This window comes from Sarcophilus harrisii, chromosome 1 (genome assembly GCF_902635505.1).
Source record: "Sarcophilus harrisii chromosome 1, mSarHar1.11, whole genome shotgun sequence".
NCBI lineage: Eukaryota > Metazoa > Chordata > Mammalia > Dasyuromorphia > Dasyuridae > Sarcophilus > Sarcophilus harrisii.
In genome coordinates this window covers 273,706,208-273,729,680 of record NC_045426.1, presented here as the reverse complement: position 1 = coordinate 273,729,680, position 23,473 = coordinate 273,706,208, and the positions used below count along the sequence as shown (strand labels likewise).

The following is a 23,473-nucleotide window of genomic DNA, read 5'->3' as shown; positions in this document are numbered from 1 at the left end:
CCTCTACAGGTAGGTCTAGTCTCTTGGCTTAGTTCTTTTTCAAGCTTGGCCCTGATTAGAAGAAATCACTATTTAATGAGTGCTTGTTACATAGCCAGGCACTGAGCTAAATGTTTTACAAATATTAATTCATTTGATCCTGATAATAATCCTGGGAGAGATATGCTCTTATTATCTCATTTTACAGTTAAGGAAACTGAGGCAAACAGAGATTAAGTAACGGCCAAATTTATGGTAGTAAGTATCTGAAGGGGGATTTGAACGCAAGTCCCTGATTGTTGGTCTGACACTCTAACCACTGCATCACTTAGGTGCCTCTTCTTGAGCAGCATGACTTCAATAATCAGGTAGTATGTAGTCTGACAGATTGTCCCTGGCTTTATAGAAGCGTGTCCTGGGGCTGAGGAAATGCCCATGTTCCCACAGATAAGTAGTAACAACAGGAGCAAGCATTTACATTCATATGGCCTAGTATTTGGGTGGTTACCCACATTGTCCTCTTGATTCTCAGAATAATCCTGTGAAGTAAATCCATTTTATAAATGAGAAAACTGAGGTTCTTGGAGTTTAAGTGACTTGTTTAAAGTCACATAGCAAAGATAGGTGGAAGTATCATAGGTCCGTGGAAAGGGTACAGAAAAAGAATCACAGTGACTTTGGGCCTTATTGCCCTTACTTTAAATGAAGAGGTAAAACTTCTAAGATTTCTTCCACATAAAACCCAGGTCTTTCCCCCATTGTTGGAATTTGGTTCTAACTACTCAATATTTTATAACAAGTTGCTAATACAAATTGTGGCAGCATACAAAATGATAAAATATGCCAGAATGACTTTTCTCTGGGCAATGAGGCAGGTCAGGGTTTTACTATTACATCACAGAAGGAGTAGGTTCTTATGAACTAAGCCCCCAAACACACAGTACAGTGAAAAAAACACTGTCTCTGGACTCAGAGGCACTGAGTTTAAATCCTATCTCAGATGCTCACTATCTGAGCAACAAACCTCAGTTTTCCTCATCTGTAAAATGGGTAGATTGGGCTAGACAGTTCCTGGGATCTCTTCCAACTCAGAAGTTATGATCTTATGAAGCTGGCTCCCATTGAAGATAGTGTCCCTTACTCAATCAGGGTCTGAAATAAAGACACCTACCTGTAAATACTAGGCTGGCATTTTCAAGTTCTTCCTGTGGGACTTTGAAACTGAAAGACTCATTGTAGAATGGATCAATTGTCCCTCTCATAAAGGAAGTCTTCTTGGTTTTCACAAGTTTGAGTCCGTGTACCAGCTGGATCTTCACAAAAGGGTCTGGGGAGAGAGGGACAGAGGAGACACAGAATGTCAGAGTCCCAGGCACCCTTGGCTATCCTCTAGCCCAAGGCTTCTTAAACTTTTTCCACTTGTGACCCCTTTTTGTCCAAAAAGTTTTTACATGACCCTAGGTATATTCTAGCCCAATCCTGACATTTTACAAAAGAAGAAAAGAGGGATGGACTGAATTGCCCAAGACAATATCACAAAGCCCTTAGCACAGTGATGCTTACTAATATGGATGCTTAATAAATGCTCCTCCTCCTTTCTTTTCTCACCTTCTTCTCAATATAATTTTGTTGTTCAGTCATGTCTAACTCTTCGTGACTGCAATTGGAGTTTTCTTGGCAAAGATATTAGAGTTGTTTCCCCATTTCCTTCTCTAGCTCATTTTACAGAGTAGGGGTTAAATGACTTCCTTGGAGTCACACAGAATATGAGTGTCTGAGGCCACATTTGAACTCACGAGAATGAATCTTCCTGATTTTAAAACCAGGACTCTGTCTGCTACATCACCTATTCGTGCAGCTTAATAATAGGAGCTTAATAAATGTTCTTCCTCCCTCCTTTCCCTACTCTCTTTTCAATGTCATATAGTCAGCTAATAGAAAATCCAAGGCTAGAAATGAGTCTCAGGACTCTCCCAATTTAGGCTCTTTTGCCAATGGCATAAGCTGGACCTTTGTGGAGGGGGGAGGAGGAATGGGATTTGGATAGGTAGATCTGGAAAGGGAATATCTTGAAGGAAGGGATGATAGTTTGTGAGAATGCAGAGGCAGGTTAGCCTTGGAAAACAGATCATTGAGTTCAGTCACATATACTTATTTTACAGATGAAGAAACTGAGGCAAAAGAGGTATAATAATTACTCAGCCTCACAGAGATAAGTAAGCAGCAGAAATGGGATTTAAATGGAGATCCTTTGATTCTAAATCTAGCATTCTTTATTAAAAAGTGATCTCTTCAGCTCTTTTTGTGGTGGCAAAGAATTGGAAAATGACTAGATGCCCATCAATTGGAGAATGGCTGAATAAGTTATGATATGTGAAAGTGATGGATTATTGTTCTATAAAAAAATGATGAACAGGCTGGTTTTAGAAAGGCCTGGAAAAATTTACATGAACTGATGCTAATCAAAGCAAGCAGAAATAGGAAAGCATTATATACAGCAACAGCAAGATTGTGCAATGATCGACTGTGATAAACTTGGTTCTTCTCGGCAGTTCAATGATCCAAGACTATGCCAATAAACTTTGGATGGAAAATGCTATCCATATCTAGAAAGAGAACTATGGAGACTGAATGTAAATCAACACATGCTACATACACTTTTTTTTCTTCTGTCTTTTTTCTCGTGTTTTTTCCCTTTTGTTCTAATTTTTCTCTCCCAACATGATTCATATGGTAATATGTAAAAAAAAAAATGAATGTACATGTATAACTAAAAATGTTATTTTATATGCATCTGGGGAAAATTAAAATATATTTCTTAAAAATATTGATAATTATTTCCACTGCATCATTTAAACTAGGGGAAGAGAAGAAAAGTGAAGAATGCATTTATATAACACATACTATGTACCAGGTATTGTGCTAAGCACTTTGCAAATATTATTTCATTTGATCCTCACAACAACTCTGGAAGGTAGGCACTATTTTCATACATATTTTTCAGTTGAGGAAACTGAGGCAGATAGAAATGACTTGCCCAGATACCTACAGCTAATAAGTATCTGGAGCTGAATTTGAACTCGGGTTTTCCTAACAGCCTATTACTCCATCCATTGTCCCACCTAGCAACTAAATCCATTGGAATCAGTATTAAAGGCAAAGATCAGTTTGAGCATCACCATTTTTGCCTGAAGACACAATGACTTCAGAGCTTTGCAAGGGATAGATACTGAAATTATATCATTTCTGCTCTCATAGAAAATGCCATTTCCTGATGAAATGGAACTAGGTTAAATTTCCATTCAAACTTTAAAATTTGTTCTAAAATAAAATCGACATTTAATCTTAACCAAAACACTGAGAAGTGACTAAAATATAATCTCTGATTTGAGTGTAATAACTTTTAATTTTTCCAAATACATCAAAAATAATTTTCAAAATTCTCTTTTGGAAAATCTTGTGTTCCAAATGTTTCTCCCTCTCTCCCCCTCTTCCATCTCCTAGACAGCAAGCACTCCAATATAAGTTAAACATGTGCAATTCTTCTAAACAAATTTCCATATTTTTCATGCTAGGCAAGAAATATCTGATATGATTTTTAAAAGTTAATTACTATAAGATATAAAGATAAAAAAGAGCCCTATTTTTGATAACCAAGGAGGGAGAAAATTAATTCTCAACTTTTGGAGTCTGAACTGAGATGTCCTTAGGTTATTTGGCATAGCGTAAAAAACTGTGGATTTAAGAGTAGATGAAGTGGGTTTAAATTTAAGTGGCATTTATTCTTATTCCCAGAGAGATGCCATGGGAAGAATAATGAATTTGGAGTCAGAGGATCTAGATTTGAATCCCAGCTCTATTTTTGTAACCTCTATGACTTTAGGCAAATTATTCAGCTTTCCACATTTCATTTTCCTCATCTAAAAAAAGGAAATGATTAGCTTAGATGAACTCCAAGATGAACATTAAATCTATGATGCTATATGTGACAGCCTGTCTGAGCCTCAGTTAACTGTAAATTGGAGATAAAACTCATGTGCCCTATCTAAGGGATTATTGGTAAGGAATCACAGAATTAAAGGAAATAGTTCATAAATATGAAAGTTCTATATAGGTTGCCACTAGATGGCACAGTGGACAGAGTGCCAGCCCCAAAGTCAGGAAGACTCATTTTCCTGAATTCAAATTCCGACTCAAACATTTCCTAGCTGTGTGATGCTAGGCAAGTCACTTCACATTGTTTACCTCAGTTTCTCATTTGTAAAATAAACTGGAGAAGGAAATGGCAAATTATTCCAGTATCTTTGCCAAGAAAACCTTAAATGGGTATATGAAGAGCTGGACACAACTAAAAAAATGACTGAACAACAAAACCATATAAATGCAAATTATCATCATCATTATTAATGATAATGATATATTTGTAAATGGTAAGATTCTATATAAATCCCAATAATGGTAATGTTGATAATGATTGGAATTCAAGAAGTGTTTTCCTTACCGTTCACACCTCCGGGGATTTTGCACACTATTGCCATCTGCTGTCATTATTCATAAATTGCAAGAGTAGCATTTTGAAAACATAAATTTACAAGCATTTATGAATTCCCTACTATGTGCTAGGCACTATACTAGTCATTGGAGACACAAATACAAAATTCCTTTAGAATTTGAATCTATATATGGAAATGCTTTATATGATATAACCTATATCAGATTGCTTATCATCTGGAAAGGGGGGGAGGAATAGAATTTGGAACTCAAAACTTAAGAAAAAATATTAAAAATTGTTTTTACATGTAATTGGGGGAAAATAAAATGAGATGTGGCTCTTATAAATAGGAGATTGGAAAGGTAAGAACTAGATTATGAAGGACTTTAAAAGGCAAAGAGAATAAAAGTATGTAGAGAATGGTTTTATATATGCATCTGTGTTTTTGTGTGTGTATGTATATATATGTGTGTATGTGTACATACATATATATATGTCTTTGTATATATATGTATACACACACAACACAGATGGATAGAAAGATAGATATACATGTCAAATGGTAGACTTCTCTAGCATAAGGAAAGGAGACAAGAAGGGAAAAAGTTTGGAACTCAAAGTGGAACAAAAAATAAATTAAAAAAAATAAGTTGAATCTATAAAATTATATGGATATAGGGGCTGGTGCACTGAATCTGAAGTCATCAAGAGTTAAATCAAAATCCTGCTTCTAGCAGAACCAAGAGAACATTGTACACAGCAACAATAAGATTATGTGATGATCAATTCTGATAGACTTGGCTCTTTTCAACAATGAGGTGATTCAGGCCAATTCCAATAGACTTGTAATGGAGAGAGCCATCTGCAACTAGAGAGAGAACCATGGGAATTAAATGTGGATCACAACATAGTATTTTTACCTTTTTTGTTGTTTGCTTTTTGTTTTCTTTCTCATTTTTTTCCTTTTTGATTTGCTTTTTTTAATGCAGCATTACAAATGTGGAAATATGTTTAAAAGAATTGTGCATGTTTAATATATACTGGATTACTTGCTGTCTGGTGGAAGGGGTGGGGGAATAAGGAGGGAGAAGAATTTGGAACACAAGGTTTTGCAATATTGAAAACTATCTTTGCATATATTTTGAAAACAAAAAGCTATCATTTTTTTTAAAGTCCTGCTTTTGTGACCTTGGACAAGCTACTCAGTTTCCTAAAACTATAAAATAAAACTATAAAAAGGATGATTATAGAATCTACCTCCCAGGATTGTAGTATCAGATGACACGGTATTTGTAAAGCACTTAGCATGGGGCCTGACACATAATAGGTGCTTAATAAATATTTCTTTTCCTTTCTTCATGAAATGACAGAATTTGTCAAATGTGGTCTCAGACATATTTCTAGCCAATTCTAGACTCCAATTAAGTTACTAAAATGGTATTCAATAGCTTCTATAAGTAAGAAAAATCTGAAAAGAATTTTCCCTCTGCCATTCAACATTTTATAAATGTTTATTGCCCCCAAAGCTCTTCATAAGATATAAAGATGAAACATTTCCCTGTGCTTATTTTCCTGATCTGCCATTTTTCTTGGGTCTTTAAAAAAAAAAAACAACAACTTCTTGACCAACCTGGGAAACTGGACTTATGGCCTCCCACTCCTAGGGGTTCCCATCACCTGAGGAAACCTCTGCCTTTTGTCAACAGACTTCTCTTTACCTGAGCCTTGGCTCATGTCTGTCTGAAGAAGCTGCTTGGCTCTTATCACATCAACGTTCAATCTTCCAGCACTTGGGAGATAATTCAATGACAACAGCAGTTCTCCCAGCTCCACTTCATTCTATAGAGATACAAAATGGTAAGGAGTTAAAAATGGTGGCCATTGGTACTACCAGAAAATGAATAAGCCAGCAATCTTAGACATATTTTGTAGGACAAAAAAAAATGTCTCACACTATCACAATACTATATCCTGGAAGAAAAGAAATTGTAACTATGTCTTACATTTTTAGGATGGATCGTGTATTTAGAGCTGAAAGGGACCATAAGTAATCTAGTTCAACCTAGTCGTTTTACAGATATGAACTAAAGTTTTAAAGGGTTAGGGGATTTGCCCAAAATCACAGAGCTAGTAAGACAGAACTAGGATTTAAACACTGGTGTTAAACTCCCAAACTGAAATTTTCTATTAAACTAACACTCTCTCTGTCTCTCTGTCTCTGTCTCTCTCTCTCTCTCTCTCTCTTTCTCTGTCTCTCTTTCTTCCTCTCTCTCTTTTCCCCTCTCTCTCTCTTCCTCTCTTTCTCTCTTTTCCTCTCTCTCTCTCTTCCTCTCTCTTTTCCTCTCTCTTCCTTTCTCTCTCTCTCTTCCTCTCTGTCTCTTTCTGTGTCTCTCTGTCTTTCTCTTTCTCTCTGTCTCTCTCTCTTCTTCTTGGCACTGAGTTCTCCTAACGGGTCTAAGAAGTATCAGAAAAATCACACAATTTTTGATAGTAATGGTAATTTAGTAATTAATCCACAATAAAAAAGAAATCCCCTTGATTATATAACAGAAAAATAATAAATGTTGAAGAGGATGTGAAAAAATTGGGACACTAATGAATTGTTGGTGCATGGTATATGGACTTTCTCTTCATACATGTTGTTTCCCCTAGAACATAAACTTTCTGAGGTTAGGAATATTTTGTCTGACTGCTACGTCACTGCTCAGTGGAGAAAGTACCAGGCGTCAAGTCAGGTTCAAATCCAACTTAAGGCAGAGGTTAAATGGCTTGTCCAAGGTCACACAAGTAGAGTCTTGCTTATTCCAGGTCCAGTGCTCCAGCCCTTATAACCATATAATTTTGTAGATTCAACTTTTTTTTTAACTGACCCAACCATTCTGGAGAGTAAATTGGAACCATACCCAAAGGGTTATAAGATCATGCATATCCTTTGCCCCTGCACACCTCTACTAAATTTGTATCCCAAAGAGAAAAAAAATTGGAAAAGGACCTATTTATACAAAAATATTTATAGTAGCTCTTTTTGTGGTGACAAAGAATGGGAAATTGAAGGAATATCCATCAATTGGGAAATGGCTGAACAAATTATGGTATATGATTATAATGGAGTATTATTATGATGATGAAATGATGAGTAGACTTTTTTCCAAAAAACCTGGACTTAACATAACTGATATGACGTGATTAGAATCAAGAAAAATTTTATACAGTAACAGCAATATTATATGATGATCAATTGTGAATGACTTAATTATTCTCATCAATATAATAACCCAAAACAGTTCCAAAGGATTCATGATGAAAAATGTTCTTGACCTCCAGAGAAAGAACCCAATGCAGAATGAAGCATCCTATTCTTTACTTTCTGTGTTTTTCTCATGTTTTTTTTCCCCTTTGGGGTCTCTGTCTTCCTTCACATCATGATTAATATGATAATATGTTTTGCACGATTGATCATGTATAATCTGCATCAAATTGCATACCGTCTCAGGGAGAGAGAAGGTGAGAAGCAGAGAGAAAGTTTGGAACTCAAGATTTTTTTCAAGTTGATGGACAAAACTGTCTTTACATGTAACTGGGGAAAATTTTTTTAATTGCAAAAAGAAATCCTCACTGTAAGGTACCACACAAATAATCATTCAACCTCTGCTCAAAGACCTCCACTACTTTCTGAACCTTTCCATTCCACTTTTAATTATTTATCTACTGAGGACTTTTTCATCATTTCAAGAACCTCTTAGCTTTTTTATAATTTTCTATTCATTGCTACTGGTTCTGCCTTCTGAAGTCAAACAGAACTAGTCTTGTTTCAAATATTTAAATTCAGCTATCATGTCCTCCTCAGCAATGACTGTCACAGACTCAAATTCTACATGGTGCTTCCATATCCATTCTCTTATTTGACATATCAGCCCCATGAAGGAGATAGGGACAGGTGATTTCCACCATTTTATAGGTCAAAAAAAAACCTACCAAATGAAATGAGAAAAATGCAAAGGATCAAATGCCACAGGTCAGCTTCTCTCTGAAATGCTTCTAATGGCTCCTTGATAGCAACACCAGCAAGGTTTTGATTTCCCTGACTCCCATCTCATCTCTCTCTGATTCACCTTCTATATAGCTGCCAAAATGATATATTTCTAACCTATCTGACTATATCACTTTCTTGCTTAAGAAACTTCAATGGCTCTCCATTGTCAACCTGGGATAATATATCTATTTAGCATTTAAAGTTCTTTATTATCTAGAGCTAGGTAATAAAGGCTTTTCTTTTCTCTTATGGCCCACTACTTCCTTCACCCACTCTTCAGGATCCCAGACTGACCTAGATGCTGTTTCTCATACAAAGCATTTTGCCTCCCATCTCCACACTTTTGCATAGGCTGTCTTTCATGTCTCTGCTAACTTAGAATCCTTAGCTTTTTTCAAGTTTAGTTCTATTGCTATCTGCTACACAAGGCATCGAAAACCCCCCTCCTCAAGCTGTTAGTGCTCCTCCTGCAAAAAAAAAAAAATTATATTTTATCTTTGTGTCAAGTTAGGTTCAAATCCAGCCTGAGATACTTACTAGCTGCTCAACCCTGGACAAGGAACTTAACCTCTATCTGCCTCAATTTTTTCCACTATAAAATGGAGATAACAATAGCACCTGCTTCCCAGAATTGTTGTAAGGATCAAATGAAATAATATTTGTAAAAATGCTTAGCATTGTCCCTGGCATGTAGTAGGCACTTAAATCTTTGTTCCCTCCTACCTCTAACACAATGCTAGTGCACACTAGGCATCTAATATATACCTGTTGAACTACATAGACCAGTTTTCCAAAGTATTTCCAACACTCCCTCAGAAGTTTGAAGTACATAAATACACTGACCATGCTCAAGAGACCACCAAATCACTCCTCTATTTCTAATAGCAAAAAGGAGAAATGGTTTCCTTTTTCACTCCGCAAATAATAACATCCTGTGTCTGGAAGGACCACGAGTGAGTTCATAGCCCAAGCATGGTGGAGCAGAGATGAAAGATGTCTTAAGGAAAGCCAGCTGTGGGTTTTGGGAGGCTTTTTTCCCAAAGCCTTTGGCTTCTCAAAATTCTTTTCCACAAATCCTGCTTTGTCCTCCAATCCATGTACCTCCAATCTTGGAAGCTTTAAATGCCATTGATGACATGAAAACTAGGAGAATTCCAAGATTTGATTCTCTCAACTCAGCTTCCCCAAGATCAGTTGAGCAATCTCATAGCTACCAAAAACAGGGATGAGATTAGAAAATGCAACTTTTTCCAGAAAGTGTCCCTGAAAAAATGGCTTATTTTCAGGAGAGAAGTGCCAATGAATTCTTCTGGAACCTCAAGGAGACATTGTCTGTGCTTGTAAGCCACAGAAAATTTTGTCCCTCAAGGACTCATAAATCAGACTGATAGCAGAGCAGGTTTCACTTGTAAAAATTTAACTAGGTTTCTTCTTGAGATGCAATTTGTGGGGAGAGGGTGAGAGGGAAGGCAAGGGGAGGAAGGCAAAGGGGGAAAATGTGTAATTCAATCAATGTGGTTGATTTAACATTGAAGAAATTGAATCCTATAAATCTAGCATTGTTTAGGGGTTATTTCTTTCAGAGATGGGGCCAATTGAAGGACAATTTAGTCTAGTGAGAAATTAGCCTCCATTTCAGCATAATTGCATTGGGACATGGGAGAAGGAAAAAAGGGAAAATAAAAAGGATCCAGTATGTTTTAGAAAAATTGTAACTGTACGTGCAATTACTGCTTTTCAATCCAGATGCATTCAGAATGCTGTCTCATCATTCTCCACATCTGCTTTCATACCCCAGGATCCCTATGAAACAACTTGTAGATAAGAATTTGGAAGGCGATTTAGGATAAAGCTTTCCTTTAGCCTAAAGAAGGGCCTACCTTCTCTACCTAACCCTTGCTATAAAATCCAGTCACAAATACTGCCTTTACAAAGTGAATGATACCCTATAAGATTTATTCCCACATAATCAATTGCTATGACTAAATCTTCATTAGGTAGACACAAAATCAACAGCCTTCTATTTGATAGTAGTAAGGAGGTCAATAAAAGTAGAAAATCAAATATCTGCTAAAACCCCGCTTTTCTCTGGTCATTTCCAAGCTCATTACACATCAGAAATCATGCTGGGAAGAACTTCCACAATTTGCTTTTTAATTTTGATCAATCACTGTCTCTACAGACTATTATGTTGGGAAAACCCCAGCCCTTCACTTCATTCCCTACTTTCTGGACATCTGCTTCACAGACTCACCAATTATTTACCATTGCATATATATACCTTTTCATCACTTTTCCCTCAATTCTGAACCATGGACCTTGATCAAATCAACTCTATCACTGTTCATGGATGATACTAACCTATAGTCCCAAACACTACCTTGATAAAGCTTCTATCTAACTGCCAGGATGGCATAGCTTCCATTGCCCTATGTTGTCTCCCCCATTAGATTGCAAATTCCTTTGTAAACAAGGACTGCTTTTATTTTGGTATTTGTTTTCCCAAGAATTAGCACAGTGTTTGTCACATAATAAATGCTTAATAAATGCTTTTTCACTTTTTCTTGTTAATGTGATCTTATATTGATATACTGTGATGTTGCCTATGAGTTTCAGGTTTTTGTTGTTGTTGTTGTAGTTGTTATTTTGTATTTTTGGAATTGGGAAGAGGAAATAGCAACAAGGACTTCATAAGAATTTGCTCAATTGATGATTCCGGCCAGTTTCAATGGTCTTGTGAGGGAGAAAGCCATCTGCAATCAGAGAGAGGACTGTGGAAACTGAGCTTGGATGACAACATAGTATTTTAACTTTTGTTGTTGTTGTTTGCTTGCATTCTGTTTTCTTTCTCATTTTTTTCCTTTTTGACCTGATTATTCTTGTGCAGCATGACATTTGTAGAAATATATATAGAAGAATTGCACATGTTTGACATATATTGGATTATTTGACATCTAGGGGAGGGGGGAGGGGAAGGGAGGGAAAAAATCTGGAACACAAAGTTTTGCAAGGGTGAATGCTGAAAATTATCCATACATATGTTTTGAAAATAAAAAGCTTTAATTAAAAATAAAATAAAATAAAATAATTTGCTTGTTCTACTTTGGGGAGTGAAAGGATTCTAAGAAGGTTCCAGTGACTGAAATATGAAGAAGGTCCCCAGTTCCTTCATTGTGCCCAAGGAAACAAATTATGGACCTCTAATGTTCAAGAACACAATTCCCAAGCATCAGTTTTAAAAACTAACCATTTGTCATTCTTTTTCAAGAAAGTTTAATTTTGTCTTTCTCAGGCACAGAAACAATGAAAACCTACTTATACCCTATTTACTGTAAACTCTGCTGCTCATTATACATCTATCCATAATATGGCATTTATTGATTTCCTAGTGAAGCATTTCATTGTCATGTCCATACTTTCTTGTCCAGGCATCACTGTGATTAATTTATAAGACATTGATTTGAGAGGTTACAGTTTGTGGTTGCAGGATAGGACAAAAAATATATGAGAGGAAAACCAGGGATTTGCCCCAGGGGACCATATTTTCAGCATTTTTCAGTCCTTCAAGACTAATGAAAAATGAGCTTAGTTAACAAGAAAATTTAGTTTGGATAGGCAACTAGAAATAGATGGCTGGGGTAAATTCTGCCCTTGTTGCTTCACCATATTAAATGAAGAATACAGAAGTGTAGGTATGCCTTGGCTGGGCCCTCACTTATCCAGGAAGTGGGAGGGAGTGGTAGTTTTTTGTCTTTGATGCAAAAAATTCCTAGTTATGGCTCTGGAACAGAGTGGAGCCAGATGATCCATACTGAAGATCCAAGCCCCTGGCTCTGGTTTCATTAGCATTGTACTTTTACCAAAATAGAGAGAGATTGGAGTTCAATCCATTGCCTAGGAGTTAGGGATCTTAATCTGGTGTCCAAGGACCCCTAAGGAATACATAAATAGGGGAATTATATTTTCATATGCATATATATAGACACACACACATATATATACCTATATACACAAACATATATATGTATACATCTTTATTTTCACTAATATCTAATACATAGTATAATACATATAGTGGTAGCTAGGTGGCACAGTGGATAGAGCACCATCCCTGAAGTCAGGAGGACATGAGTTCAAATTTGACCTCAGACACTTAACACTTCTAGCTGTATGACCCTGGGCAAGTCACTTAACCCTAATTGCCTCAACAAAAATAATAATAGTAATAATACAATATATACATAAAAATACATATACATGTATGTGTGTGTATATGTATATATATATATATGTATAATTTCTTTATTTTCACTAACATCTAGCTGAAATTTAGTATTTCCTTCAGTTACTAAAAAAATATTCTTCTAAGATGGGATCAATAGATTTCTCCAGATTGCCGAAGGGAATCTCTCATAACACACACACACAAAAAAAGTTAAGAAGTCCTGCCCTAAAGAATTCCTTAGAGTCTGTCTATAAGTTGCTTTGTTTGTTCTTTTGGAGATAGGCTGCTGACTTCTGATAAGCAACATATAAGGGACATATTACATTTCAAAATCCTTGAATTGAAAGTCAGACCCAAGAATGGGAGGGCATATCAATTTTCCATGATGCTTCTCAATGACACATGTGCATGCCCCGACACCATACCAATCACTAGATACTCAACTCCAGACCCCTCTCCCCAAGCAATGTCCCTACCTCACATGGGATGCCAAAACCTAAGCAAGGACATAATGCTAAGCCCAAACAGCACAATTCTGAACAACTAGTTACTAACAGTTAAACCTCCAAACTACAGAGCTGGAAAAAAAATTTTAATCACTGAATAAACAAGCCTTTTTGAGCCTCTTTTCCAAAGCTTTAGCTCATAGTCTATCTGCCTCAGTAGAACAGACTAGGTTCCTTCTACCTCTCTATGCCTGGATAGAATACATATGTGTTCTTAAAAGGTGGCTTCAGAAATCCAGAGAACTGCTGGTTATGCTTGGGAGATCTGAAATGCAGCTCTGTGAATTATTCCTTTCTCTAATTTGATTTAGTCAAGTAGGACTAGATGTCACATAGACAAATAGATCTTTGCAAAGAGATTTTAAAGAATTACTTGGGCTTCTAAGAACTTATTTAGCCTATTAAAAGGGAATTGTCTTTAAGCCACTTTCCCTTTTCCCAAGTCTCCACTTACAAAGTCTGGAATGTGGCTCTGTGTCTAACTTTAGTCTCAGTAGTTTCAACAATAGATTTCTGAAATCACAAGAATGTTATTTTAAAAGGAATGGAGTATGAAGGCAGAACAAGAAAATCAAAGGGGAAAAACCATAGCAGAGCTCAGTCAGAACCTAGCCAGATGCTTGAAGTGGCCCTTTCAGTTCAATGAATCTCTCATAGATCTTTTCAGTTGCCATTCGGACTGAAATAAAGCCCACAAGAACGAAAGAACAGTTAGGGCTACTTGTAACAAGGAACTATGCTGTTCCATGGAAAAATTTATAAAATGTAGTAAGAAGAATGAGAAAAGCAGAATCTGTAAACAAAATATGACAACTTCATAGTACTTCATATCATGAAATTATTATCACCAAGTTTGGTCCTATAGAAGAAATATGAGAATATCTTCCTCTATGTCTTTGCAGAAGTAGAGGACTACAGATATGAATATTGTATACAAAAGACTTTAATTCTGTAGATCACTTTTTTTCTCAATCTTTTTTAAATTTCTGTATTAAAAAGGATGGTTCAGTTGGAGGAGTGAAAATACAGTGGGAAATGCAGGTATTATTTTTTTAAAAGAGGTATTAATAAAAATTTATTTAAAAAAAAAGAAATTAGGCTGTCCTGTAGCTAATTAATTCATCACACAAGATACCCTCAGGTTACTGAATTATAGAAAGCAGTAAGGGAATATCCACCCAACCACCATCAACAATAACTTTCCCTTAGCAAGTGGTCTAAGAAACAAGGCTCAAGGTAATGTGTGAACACAAAACTCAACCCAATTTATGGGATCACTGCCTTGTATATAAACCTCTTTCATAAGACAGAAGCCAGGTGACCTAATGCAACCTTTTAAATATCATCCTTATGATGGCATTTGGAGAAAAGCATAACATGTACTTCACAGGTCTCTGGTGGTACAATAAGAAAAAAAAATGCTCTCTTTTTAAGAACCAGAGGGTTGATCTGACCTGCAATAATTACAAGACTATAGTAAAGGGAGATATTTAATCATTAGGTATTGCTTTAAATATCAACAGATGTTCTACCCAGCCACCCATAAGCAGCATGGTTCTTACACTTCCCTGAGGTGATAACATCCATAAAATCATATTCTTCACCATTTCAACAAGTTGGAACACAGATCTAGACCTAAAAGCATCTCAAAAGCCATATGGTCCAATTCTCTCATTTTACACATGAGGAAACTGAGGTCCAAAGATGGTAAGTGGCTAGTTGGTGCAATGGAAAGATTGCTGGACTTAGAATCAGCAAAATCAAAATTCAAACATTGTCTCAGACATTTACTATCTGTGTGAATCTAGGCAAGCCATTTGATCATTCAATCTCAGTTTCCTCATCTGTGAAAGAGGAATAGTAATAACACCTACCTCATAGGTATGAAGATCAAACAAGATAACATGAAAAGTACTTTACACACTTTTGAGCACTATATAAATACTATTGTTGTTCTTATTGCTGTTATTGTCCAGTGTGGGATTTGTACCCAAGTTCTCTTGTTCCAGATTAATGTACTTTCAAATGTACCATACTAACTCCCATCACTTGCCCTGGCAATAAGCAAGTAGCTTTTGTCAAGTTAGCCTGATTGAAGGAAAAGAATGCTAGTTATGTTTTTTTTCTTAGCCTGACATGCCTTTTACTCAAGACCTAAAAACTGACAAAGCTGAAAGACTTAAGAACTCTGATAACCACAATGACCAACCACCATGCCAGAGAACTGGTAATGAATTAAGTTACCTCCCTCTCAGTAGAGAGGTGACTGATTCAGGCTTCAGAATGAGATGTTTATTACTGAATACAGCCGATTTGAGAATTTATTTTGCTTGGCTTTGCAAAATTGGTGCAAGGTTTTTCTTTTTCTTTTCAGTGGGATTGAATGAGAAGGATAGAAAATAATTTTTAGTTCATTAAAAAATTAAATTACATTTTTAAAAAAATCTCAAAAGCAATTTTACACATAAGACATTTCCACAGAATGAACTCCAAGGGCAACATTGAAGTGAGACTCCTAAATATTTCCACTTTCATCAGCACAATATTTATTAGCACCAGGCTTAATTTGAAGAAGAGTCCAATACTGAATTGTTTCCTACCTAAACAGATCTCTCCTCGTTTCCTTTCAAAACAGTTACACTTTAATCAATTAAAAAGGGACCTTAAAAAGGGGATTTGATACTCAAAGACCATGGGAAAAGGCATTGGTCTAGTACTCCATAAGTTATTTAATTTTGTGGTGATTAACAGCAGCTTCTCTGCCTTCCCATTGGATTTGGGGTCTCTTCCATTTATGCTTAATGCAGCCAGGAGAGAGCTGCTTTGAATATGCTCTTTTACAAATTGCAAAGGCTTTGTTATGCCTGCCTACAGATGACTCTTACAAGGAAAATGGGAGAAAACGAGATTGTGGAGGTTTGTAAATCTGGGCTCCAAAGGTGTATTTTTCTTTGATGTCATGGCTCAATGGCTGTCCAGATTAAATCAATCTACCTCAAATTCTCTTGAGAGTCGGGAAGGAAAAGTGAGGCACAATTGCCACCCTAAGCTGGTTTTTTCAGTGTGTTTTATTCCTTGGGTACCTACTTGCTAATAACAAACTACTTAAGGGTATGTCTGTCTCATAAAAAGAAAAAAGCACACACGAAACCTTTGGTAATATAAAGAATTTGCCAGCTATGGCAAATCCAAGCCCAATAATTAAGAGAACTAGGGATAGGAAAAGAAAGATAGGAAAGTATTACCATTTTTGTAGAAGCAGCAGCATCCATGACATGCTAAAAAGTAACTTATATCCAGAGGTCCCATTGATAGGCTACCAATAATAACAATGTAACTAGCATTTGTGTGTTTTAAGGTTTGCAAAGTGCCTTGCAAATCTTATCTAATTTTATACCCACAACAATCTTTGGAGATAAGTACTGTTATTATCTGTTTTACAGATGGGAAAGTGAAACAGTCAGGGATCAAGTGACTTACCACGATTACGTCTGTCTGGGGAAGAATTGGAAGTCAGGTTCTCCTGTCTCAGCACTCTGTGACAGCTATATTCTTGAAGGAAGCCAAATATAAGTGTCTATAGGAGGTTCTATACACACAAAATATCCATAGCAACACAAAACTGGAAATAAAGTAGATGCCCATCCACTGGGGCATGGCTAACAAAATTGTAATAAATGGATGAAATGGAATGTTACTGTTTCATTAAAAAAAAAAGAGTTAAAAATATGAAGAATGGGCAGGTATATAAACTGATCCAGAGTAAAGTAAACACAACAAGAAAATACATAACCTATGTCTATAATAGTATAAATAGAAAGAAAGAATTCAATGATTAGTTAGAATGAATGAATTTGACCTCAAAGAAAGGTTGAGAAAATGTACTGTCTCCTTTACAGAAATGGGGTACTACAGATACGGGATATATTGTCAGACACATGGAGTTATTCCATCAACAAGCAATTATTAAGCACCTACAATATGCTAGGCAGATGATATTTTAGTTGGTTTTTCTAAATTGTTGTTTTGGGGGGGTTTTTCCATTTCTGTCAGAAAGAGATGGTTTGTTGGGTGGGAAAGGATGATATGGAGTATTAGAAAAAGAAGATAGTGTGACAATTAAAAGGATAATTTCTTTAGAGGAACAAGAAAGCAATCACTGCCAGGTATTTTAAGGAAACTTTCTGAGCTAACTGATCATGTTTTTAGTTACACAAATCTTTCTACCTTTTAGACTACCAATTGAAATGTCCTGCTCTGTTCTTTCTGTTTAGCAAATTCTACCTATTCTTCCACATTTAACTTAAAACCTTCCCTTCCCACGAGTACTTCCCTAGCCACTTTAAGCAGAAGGGATCTTGCCTTTCCTCTGAAGCTGAAAGAATATCTCATATCAATATCATTAGCTCCTGGTGATGTTTCCTATACTGCTCTTGCAGCGTTGTTCAATAGTTTCCAGTCATGTTCAATTCTTAATGACTCCTTTTAAGGTTTTTCTCAGCATTTCCTTCTCCAAGTCATTTCACAGATGAGAAAACAGGCAGATTTGCCCAGGGCCACCCAGCTAGTAAGTGTCAGAGGCCATATTTGAACTCTAGCCTTTCTGCTCTATCCATTATACCATCAACTATCCATTGAAGTATTCCTTGCCTCTAATTCAATTGTCAGCATGTTTTTCAATCTCTTATTTTCCCAAAATAAGTTATTTGTCTAAGTTATTTGAGGGTAGGGCCTCCATCTTTAACATTTTGGCAATCCTCTCCCAGTGTTAAGCAAAGTGTTTCACAAACAGTAGGTACTCAACAAGTGTGTAACACAAATGTTGCTAAACTCTGGATTCCAGATTACTGGATTTAATATAGAGGTATTTTTGCATGATAAAAAAGCTTAAGATCCCAAACCCACCAGATTAAGAACATCTATGATCATTTTTTAAACTCAATTGGCAACAGGCTAGCAAATTCTATAAGGAACATGTATTGTTGAAGTAAAACATTTAAATGCAGATTTAATTAGAGAGGCAGTGCAACATAGTAATGAGCAGCTAGATGGTACAGTGGATAGAATTCCAAGCCTAGAGTCAGGAAAATTGCTCTTCCTAAGTTCAAATCCAACCTTAGACACTTCTTAGCTGTGTGACCCTGAGCAAATCACTTAACTTCTATTTGCCTCTCAGTTTTTTTAGCTGTAAAATGAGGATAATAATACCATCTACCTCACAGAATTGCTGTGATAAAAGGATATTGATGTTTTAAAAATATTTAGCATAGTGCCTAGAACATAGTAGGTACTTCAATCAGATCAGCCATGAGGCCCAGGGTATCATTTGAAATACAGTCCATGTGTACAAAACTATTTATAGCAGCTCTCTGCATAGTAGCAAAAAACTGGAAACTAAGGGAATACCCATCAATTGGGGGTAATTGAATAAATTATGTTCTATGAGATGTAAGGGAATACTTCTGTCCCATAAGAAAAGATGAAACCCAATGAAACCACAGTGAAATTGGCAGAACTAGAAGAAGAACTTATACTATAACACTGTGAAGAAAAAAAACAATTTTGAAAGCCTTATCAATCACAATTCCAGAGGAATAATGACGCATATTAGCCATCTTCTAACAAAGAAGTGATAGACTCAGGATACAGAATGAAATATATATATTTGGAAATGGCCAATGGAAGAATTTGTGCATATGTCTTGTAACAATTTTGATTTTCTTTCCTTTTTACTTTTTTAATGGTGGTGGAGAATAGAAAGGAAAGAAAACAAATTTTTATTTGTTGAAAAAATTTAATAAAAACTTTAAAAAATAAATATCCTTTCTCTAAAATTATAGTTACAAATGTTTATTGACTGATTAAAAATCACTTTGTGCCCTGCCTCTGCTATGAGAAGCTTACTTCTTAGGGGGATGGGAAAGGAAACACTATCATGTTTCCCAGTGTGTGGCTCAAGGACCCTGTGAGAGAGGCAAACTAACTATCTGTATTAGGTACCATCATTCAAAGGCTTAAGTCAGCTTAGCCACTGTGTTGTCAAGGACAATCAGGTTTACACTGTCATTTCAACTCACCACAGGAAAGCAATTTTCTTGTTTGATTAGACGCCTAACTGACAGAGCCCTAGTCATCCTGATGGTGTAAATGCCACAGGGGTCCTTGGAAAGTGCTGCATTATACTACCTGCCATTCTGGTTACTAACCTCTGATTTGTCTTTGATCCAGAAGCATCCCTGATAACCATGGGAGCTACATGGGAAAAAAAACAAAAAACTTTCACTATCACCTGAAACGAACAGAAGCTTACAATCACTCCACATCTGGTCCAAAGAATATTGTGATGACAGCTGTTTTTAGTGACTGGATAGGATCTGAATTTTAAGATTTGCCTTTTGGTCTGCTTGTCTCCTTACACACACACACACACACACACACACACACACACAGTGCATCTTTTGTCCAGTTTAATTCTTAAGATGGCCTTAAGAATCCCAAAATAGAGCTCAAGACACAAGCATGCAAATTGGGTCAACAGATCATCATAGACCATCCAGCACCAAAGTATGTAACTAAGAAATGACCAAGTAAAACCCAGGGCTCATTTCCAATCCTGATATATTCTTTCCAGTAAGAAATTTGTGAAAAAAGAATAAAAGCACTAAATTTGAAGTCAAGTTTATAGATTTTAATGAAGACTCTGCTATTTACTAGTTGTGGACTTTGGGCAAGTTATTTACCTCTTCTGGGTCTCAGTTTCCTCATATGGAAAGTGAGAGGACCAAATGATTTCTTCTAGCTCTAAATTTTATGATTCTATGATATCGAGATAGGGGTAAGGGACACTTCACCTCCACCTCTTAGAACTCTTAGTTTCAGAGAAATCATTGTGTAAATAAATAAATATATACAAAATAAAAACAAATTAAATTTTTGGCATTCACAAAAGCAGGCCTTAAGGGAAATTTTCTATTTCTAAAATAAATATAAGAGGAAGCTAGGTGATGAAGTGCATAGAATCTGGAGTCAGGAAGACCCGAGTTCAACTATGATCTCAGAAGATGACTAGCTGTTTGCCTAAGCCTTATCTTGCACATCTTATTTTCCCCAGCTGCCACTGCTTCCCAAAGACTTTTTTAAGCAATCAGGATTAAGTGACTTGCCCAGGCAACAAAGCTAGTCAATTTCTAAGGTAATATTTGAATTTAAGTTTTCCTTAATTCCAAGGCCTGTTCTATCCACCATCTAGCTGCCCTTTCCATTTATTTTATAAATAGAAAATTTCTACAAGTCATGCCCCAATTGATAAATGGTCAAAGAATATGAAGAGATAATTTTCAGATGAAGAAATTCAAGTTATTTATAGTCATATAAAATGATCCAAATCACTATTTTTTAGAGAGATGCACATTAAAACTCTGAAGTACCACCTCACACCTATCAGAGTGGCTAAGATGACAGGAAAAGATAATGATAAATGTGGGAAAACTGGGACACTAATGTATTGTTGTTAGAGTTGGGAAATGATACAACCACCCTGGAGAGCAATTTGGAACTATATCCAAGGCTATCACAATATACATATCCTTTGATCTAACTGTCTCTACTGAGTCTGTGTGCCAAAGAAATAATAAAAGAAAGAAAAGGACCCATATGAGCAAAAAAATATTTGTGACAGTTCTTTTTGGTTGCAAGGAACTGAAATTGAGTGGATGCCCCATCAGTTGGGGAATGGCTGAGTAAGTTATGGCATATGAATGTTATGGAATATTATTGTTCTATTAGAAATGATCAGCAGGATGATTTCAGAGAGGCCTGAAGAGACTTACATAAACTGATGCTGAGTGAAGTGAGCAGAACCAGGAAAATATTGTACATGGTGTCAGCAAGATTAAATGATGATCAACTGTGATGAGCTTGATTCTTTTTAACAATGCCATGATTCAAGACAATACCAATAGATTTGAGATGGAAATTACCATCCATATCCAAAGAGAGAATTATAGAGAATGAATGTGGATGGAATGATAGTATTATCAACATTTTTGTTTGTTGGTTTGCTTATTCTTTCTCATGGTTTTCCCCTTTTGGTCTGATTTTTCTTGTACAATATGACAAATATGGAAATATGTTTAAAAAGGATTGCATATGTCTAACCTATATTAGATTTCTTACTGTCTTGAAGAGGGGAGATGGTAAGAGGAGAGAGAAAAATTTGAAATACAAAGTCTTACAAAAATGAATGTTGAAAACTACCTTTATGTGGATTTAGAAAAAATGAAATACTATTGAGAACAAAATAAAATAAAACAATAAAATAAAATAATAATGGGAAGAAAAAGAAATAGAAATTTTTTTCTTAAGGACTGTTTTTGTGAGTTCCAAAATTTTGGGTATGTTTTTATTTTGTATTTATTTATTTACATTTTGTTTTTCTCTAAAAGAATGTAAGCTTCTAGAAGGCAGGGACTGTTTTCATTCTTTGTTGTTATTATCCTCAGTGCCTAAAACAGCGTCTGACATGTAGGAGGTGACAGACAACTGCTTGTTGATTAAATGACTAATGGGAGTTGAAAGGTAGGATAGAAAAAGGGAAGAATCTGCAGGGGTAGATCATGGAAATCTCTGCCAGGATCTCTCTGGCCAGATTTCTCATCCAGTCTGGCATCCTATCCTATTATCACCTCCCACTATTTTATTTTTCCAAATCCACGTAAAGATAGTTTTCATCATTCATTTTTGTAAGATTTTGTGTTAATAATTTTTCTCCCTACTTCCTAAGACAGCAAACAATATTTTAAAGAGATTTCCATATTTGTCATACTATGCAAGAAAAATCAGACCAAAAAGTAAAAAACAAACAAACAAATAAAAAAGTGAAAATACTATGCTTCGATCCACATTCTGTCTCCGTAATTCTCTCTGTGGATGCGGATGGCTTTTTCCCTTCTATCACCTCCCACTTTTTGAATAGGGATGCCAAACTTAACCCGCTCTTCTAAATACCACCACATACGGATTCTGGCTTGATATAATTTGCCAAACTTCATCTAACAGAAACTACTCCACAACAAAATGGAGTTATTTCAGTTCTGTCCTATTCTTTATGACCCCCCTTTTTTTTGGGGGGGGGAAGTTGGCAAAGACACTGGAATGATTTGCCATTTCCTTCTCTACTTCATTTACAGATGAGAAAACTGAGATAAACAGGATTAAGTGACATGCCCAGGATCACAGAGTTAAGTGTCTAAGGCCAAATTTGAACTCAGGAAGAGGAGTCTTTCAGATTGTAAGTCTAGTATCTATGCACTGAGATACCTAGCTGCTCTCTGTAACAAAGAAATGGATCCATTCCCCTAATAGCCATTGTCAATACTGCTACGGTAATCCATTCCTAAAAAAATATCACAAATTCATAGATTTACAGCTTAGAAGGAACCATAGAGACCCAAACTACTCATTTTTACAGATAAAAAAATGAAGGAACAGAAAGTTTAGATGATTTATCCAAGATCACACAACAAGTAAGTAGAAGAGCCAACATTTTTAACACATCTCTAGATACAATCAATAAGCATTTATTAAGCAACTACTATATGGCAGGAACTGAACTAAGTAATAATTTTGGGAGAAAGACAACAGTAATTGGGGGGGGGGAGTAAGAAATACAGATTAGGAAAAGATTCGTGTAGTAAATAATGCTTGAGCTGACTTTTAAAAGAAAACAGAGATCCCATGAGGCACAGGTGGAAAAAAGTACATTCTAGGCTTGGGCAAATAGCAATGAGCCAAGAGGTGAAGTGATATCTATGAGAAATTCATCACTAAAAAATGTTAAAAAGAGTATTATCTATTATTATTATCAATAAATATTAATGTTATATGCTAGTTATACATTTATATATCCTATAATTCCATATTACTGTTAAATATAGACTATAATTATATTTGTATCCTATATAATTACATATTTGTATCCTATATGTGATAAAATATAATTATACATGTATTCTTATATAAAAATGATTACATATTCATATCCTAATTCGATATTAGTATTATATATAATATATAATTCTATATTTATATTCTATATAATTCTATATTCATATCCTATATAATGTCATTCTACAATATCCAGGCTCTCTGGTCCTTGGTTTCTTCATCTGTAAAATGAGTAGGTTGGTCCTCAATGGTTCCTTCTAGTACAGAATTACATATTCCCACTTCCTTCCTAT

At 35.7% G+C, this 23,473-nt stretch overlaps 1 protein-coding gene across 2 annotated transcripts in view; it reads right to left on the bottom strand.

Moving 5' to 3' along the window:
- Positions 1-23,473, bottom strand: part of SYT17 (synaptotagmin 17) — an 87,529-nt gene that overhangs the window by 42,512 nt on the left and 21,544 nt on the right. For both annotated transcript variants that reach the window (XM_031942737.1, XM_031942742.1), the window contains exons 6-7: positions 6,190-6,310; positions 1,151-1,306 (exon numbers count right to left, since the gene is read on the bottom strand). In XM_031942737.1, the coding sequence (XP_031798597.1) occupies positions 1,151-1,306; positions 6,190-6,310 (277 nt within the window). The remainder of the gene's footprint in view (positions 1-1,150; positions 1,307-6,189; positions 6,311-23,473) is intronic.